The sequence below is a fragment of the Crocuta crocuta genome, unplaced genomic scaffold (genome assembly GCF_008692635.1).
Source record: "Crocuta crocuta isolate KB4526 unplaced genomic scaffold, BGI_CrCroc_1.0 scaffold234, whole genome shotgun sequence".
Lineage (NCBI taxonomy): Eukaryota > Metazoa > Chordata > Mammalia > Carnivora > Hyaenidae > Crocuta > Crocuta crocuta.
Window position 1 is genome coordinate 3,899,351 of NW_027529647.1, and position 4,324 is coordinate 3,903,674.

The 4,324-nt window shown below is 66.2% G+C and overlaps 2 protein-coding genes across 3 annotated transcripts in view; one reads left to right on the forward strand and one right to left on the reverse strand.

Moving 5' to 3' along the window:
- JMJD8 (jumonji domain containing 8) overlaps positions 1-2,025 on the forward strand; it is a 2,207-nt gene extending 182 nt beyond the window's left edge. Inside the window, exons 2-10 of the mRNA XM_077762801.1 lie at positions 3-58; positions 249-297; positions 375-471; positions 546-614; positions 709-828; positions 915-982; positions 1,059-1,193; positions 1,276-1,372; positions 1,935-2,025. Of these exons, the coding sequence (XP_077618927.1) occupies positions 3-58; positions 249-297; positions 375-471; positions 546-614; positions 709-828; positions 915-982; positions 1,059-1,193; positions 1,276-1,356 (675 nt within the window). The 3' untranslated portion in view covers positions 1,357-1,372; positions 1,935-2,025. The remainder of the gene's footprint in view (positions 1-2; positions 59-248; positions 298-374; positions 472-545; positions 615-708; positions 829-914; positions 983-1,058; positions 1,194-1,275; positions 1,373-1,934) is intronic.
- Positions 1,405-3,773, reverse strand: STUB1 (STIP1 homology and U-box containing protein 1). Of its 2 annotated transcripts, none has more exons than XM_077762687.1 (7): positions 3,546-3,773; positions 2,775-2,973; positions 2,520-2,685; positions 2,215-2,302; positions 2,036-2,092; positions 1,839-1,955; positions 1,405-1,760 (listed from the first exon to the last, which is right to left on the reverse strand). In XM_077762687.1, exons 1-7 carry the CDS (start codon positions 3,702-3,704, stop codon positions 1,635-1,637), a joined length of 912 nt encoding a protein of 303 aa, XP_077618813.1. In that variant the 5' UTR covers positions 3,705-3,773; the 3' UTR covers positions 1,405-1,634. The 2 variants fall into 2 exon arrangements, with proteins under 2 accessions (XP_077618813.1, XP_077618812.1); XM_077762686.1 differs by having other exon boundaries at positions 2,191-2,302.
- Between the last annotated feature and the right edge of the window lie 551 nt (positions 3,774-4,324).

A 4,324-nucleotide genomic window follows, 5' to 3' on the forward strand; every position in this document is an offset into this window, starting at 1 on the left:
AGGAGCGCTGCGCGGTGGAGCGGCGGTCCGACCTCAGCTACTCCGAGTTCGTGCAGCAGTACGTGCGCCCCCTCGAACTGGCCGCCTCACCCTCCGCACCCCACCCCCCTCAGTCCCCGGAGCGCCGATGTCGCGCCCTTTTGTGCCGGGCGGTCCTCCTCGACCTCCCAAGACCCGCTTGAACTGAGGCGGGCGGGCTGGGGCGGGCAGGCGCTGGTCAGACTTGGCCGTGACTTCCTCCCTTCCAGCTACGCCTTCTCCAGACCCGTCGTCCTGCAGGGGCTCACAGACAACTCGGTGAGTGCCGGCGCCTCTCTTGGCCCCTTTCCGCCCTTGCTGGGCCCAGGCCTTGAGTCTTCTCCCCACCCCTTTAGCGGTTCCGGGCCCTGTGCTCCCGAGACAGGCTGCTGGCCTCCTTTGGCGAGAGCGTGGTACGGCTGAGCACTGCCAACACCTACTCCTACCGGAAAGGTGAGCTGCCCCACTCTGCTTGCCAGCGTGTTGCAGGCGGCGGCAGCAAGTCCTGACCAGCCCCTTCCCCGCAGTGGACCTGCCCTTCCGGGAGTATGTGGAGCACCTGCTGCACCCCCAGGACCCTACCGCCCTGGGCAACGGTGAGTCGGATCTGGCTGGCCACGGGGTGGGATGGGGGCTCTCGAAGTGCTCAGGTGCCAAAATCCCTGCTTCTCCTGTGTTCTCTGCTGGCAGACACCTTATATTTCTTTGGGGACAACAATTTCAGCGAATGGGCATCACTTTTTCAGCACTACTCCCCACCCCCGTTTAGTCTGCTGGGCACCACCGCTGCGTACAGCTTCGGCGTTGCAGGTGGGCGCTGCGCAGAAGCGGAGGGCGGCGGGGGGCGGGCGGGACTGTAGCTCGGGTTTGGTTAGCAGCTGCCCTTAACTCCACAGGAGCTGGTTCTGGGGTGCCTTTCCACTGGCATGGGCCCGGGTTCTCAGAGGTGATATATGGCCGCAAGGTCAGCACAGGATGGGGGTTGAGGCTTGGGGCTTCCTGACTGTGACACGGAGTGACCTTGCTGCCCGCACACCCAGCGCTGGTTCCTGTACCCTCCTGGGAAGACACCGGAGTTCCACCCCAACAGGACGACGCTGGCCTGGCTTCAGGACGTGTACCCAGCCCTGGCACCGTCCGCGAGACCCCTGGAGTGCACTGTCCGCACCGGGGAGGTCAGTAGCTGACAGGAAGGGGCCGCCGGGCTGGACCAGATGGCACCGACTAATTTCTGTGCCCCTCCCCCACCCCAACCAGGTGCTGTACTTCCCTGACCGGTGGTGGCATGCCACACTCAACCTGGACCCCAGCGTTTTCATCTCTACCTTCCTCAGCTGACCGGAGCGGGCGGCTGGTGAGCCCGGCACACACCCGCACGCACCCCTGTAGTGCTCACAGGTTTTATTACAGGACAGTGGGGGCAGCAGCCCACCCTCGCCTGCCGTTTCTGGCCCAGACAGGTGGAGGTGGGGTTCATGGTCCAGCAGCAAAACGGGTGGGGGTGGGGGGCAGGGATCTAGGGCCACAAACTATGTACAGGGACTGGGAGCTACTGCCCCGAGGCCCTCCCGGGCTGGGATACTAGGCAAGCGGGCGGCCCTTGCCCTTGCCTGGCCTCAGTAGTCCTCCACCCAGCCGTTCTCAGAGATGAAGGCATCAATGACCTCTTTCATGGCCAGGTTTGGGATGAGCTGTTCCTGGGTCAGGGGGCTCCGGGTGACAGGGTCAAAGTGACCCACGCGCTGCAGTGTGAAGGGACAACAGGGTCAGAAAGTGCTCAGCGCTTATGGGTCCTGCTCCCAGCACTTGCGGGCCCTCACCTGCAGGTGCTCCTCGATGTCCTTGCGGTCGTAGGTGATGCCACTGGGTGTGATGCATGGCTCCCGCATGAGCTCAAAGCTGATCTTGCCACACAGGTAGTCGGGGATGTCTCGCTTCTGCAGCACAGGGAGTCAGGTCAGGCGCCAGGAAGGGGACACTGCTCCGATTCCTGCTACCCAGAGGACACGTGGCCTACCTTTCTCTTCTCATCCACCTGGGAGAAAAGCTCGTCCATGTCCGCTAAGTACTTGTCCTGTGAAGAGGCAAGCAGCTACGCGTGGGCCAGACGCCCCATCCCCCTCTCCCAGGCAGGGGCACCCTCCCGCCACAGGCACGGGGCCGCGCACACACCCACACGGGCTGGGGCACCCTCACGTGCTTGGCCTCGATGCAGGCCTGCTGGGCCCGGATGTGGCCATCGTCCTCATCCCCCTCGTGGTTTCTCTGGCATTCTTCCAGCTCCCTGGGGGTCGACCAGGCGCTAGTCAAAAACGGGTCTGGCCAGGAGAGGCCACACTCCACCCTGACCTTGGGCTCGTTCAGATTTCGTTTCCCTCCATCTCCTCCCGCCCTTATTGGCCTTCAATAAACACTTGCGTTCTTGACTCAGAGTTAGCCCGACAATGCTGAGACTGGGGGGGAGGGGGCGGGGCCTGGGGCCTGCCGCTTGCACAGCCCACCTCTCCCGCTCAGCCACAATAAGCCGGGTGAGGTAGGAGTGCAGCTCATTCTCCTGGTGGATGCGCCGCTCCTCAATGCTGTTCCAGCGCTTCTTCTTGGCGATGCGCAGGGCACTAGGGATGTCATCCCCAAAGTTGAGCCGCTGCTCCTTGGCCAGGTTGTAGGCTGCGGGAGTAGGGGCTTCAGGTCACCTTCTGGCCAGACCATCCTCCTGGTCCCAGGCACCCCCGACACCTAATAACCCGTAGGCCCACCTCGCTGCAGATTGGCAATGGCCTCGTCATAGCTCTCCATCTCTAGCTGGCACTGACCCAGGAAGAAGTGTGCCTTCACAGACTGCCCGTCCAGCTCCAAGGCCCGCCGGCAGTCGGCTAGGGCCTGCTCATGCTGCTGCATCTTCAGGTAGCACAGCGCCCGGTTGGTGTAGTACACTGCCACCAGAGGATTCCGGGTCTGGGGACCAAGGCCGGGTCAGCCAGCATGAGGGAGAGAGGTCTGCGCGCCCGCCTCTGTCCTAAAACCTATCCCAGTTTGTAACCCAGGGCTGGAATCAAGACACTAGAAATTTCTCTGCTTCGAAGTTGCTTCACGCTAAGGTTCAGTGGAGGGTGAACTCCCGGTCCCGAGGCCTGCCTGAGCCCGCCTTCTTGACTCCCAAAAATTTTTGCCGAGGTAAATTTCGGAGGCCTGTAGAGATCCCCAGCTTTGGGCCTGGGGTTCTCAAGGAACAGGGATCCCTCGTCCCCTGCCCCGGGACCTCAAGCACCCTGAAGCTCCCACCCGCCATACTTCCCCAGCAACCAGCACTGGCTGGAGAGTCGCGGCCTTGACTCCTTTGGAACAAGAGCATCACCGAACTCTCAGGACCCAAACGCCCCCACGTACGAACCAGTAGCCTCCGAGGGTCCGGCGGGAATGGCCGGGTAGGGGCTCCCGGGAGGACGCGGGGCCCGAAGTCCGGGCCCCGACCCCGCCCCTCCCCCGGCCGGGTTCGCGGATCCCCTCCCCGGCGCGCGTGCACTCACGATGGCGCGGCCGTAGCAGGCCGCCGCCTCCGGATACTTGCGGCCCACGAAGAGCCGGTTGCCCTGCTCCTTGAGCTCTTGCGCGCTCGGGCTTTTTTCGGGGCTTCCGCCGCCGGCGCCCAGCCGCGCGCCGCCCTCCTTCTCCTCCTTGCCCTTCATGGCGCCGCGCGGCACAGCCCGGGCTCCGCTCCCAGGCTCCGCGTCCGGCCCGGCCCGCGCCCGCAGCCCGGGNGCAGGGGCGGCCGGAAGCCCTGGGCCGATGGTAGGGCGCACCGCCCCCGACGCGCGAGTCCCCGTCACCGCCCTGCCCCAGGGGCCGAGAGCAGTGCCCGCGGCCACCGAGGGCCGAGCAGAGAAGCACGTGACACGGGACGAGCTGGACCTGCTACCGGCGTGGAAGCGGGTGGTGAGGGCTTCCCACGTGTGGGGCGGGGCCTCGTGGCGTGGGGGCGGGCCCCCGGCGAGGGCCACCACCCGGGACCCCCAACCCGATCTGGCCGCGGAGGCGCCGCTTTCGGAGCTGCTGGGGTAGCGCGCGGCGCCGCCCTCCGCCTCCTGGGGGCCTCGCCGCCGCCCCGGGTTGGCCCGGAGAGCCGGGCGCCCCGGCGGGGTCGCGAGAGCAAGCGTGTTGGTGACCTTGTCTGTGAAGCCGCCCGTGGACTGGGCGGCCCCGCGCCGAGGTGGTCCGGACGCAGGCGGGGCGTGACGGCCCCGGCGCACGAGCTCTCCAGGCGGCAGCGGCGGGGGGGGGGGGGGGGGGGCCCGGGGGGGGGGGGGGG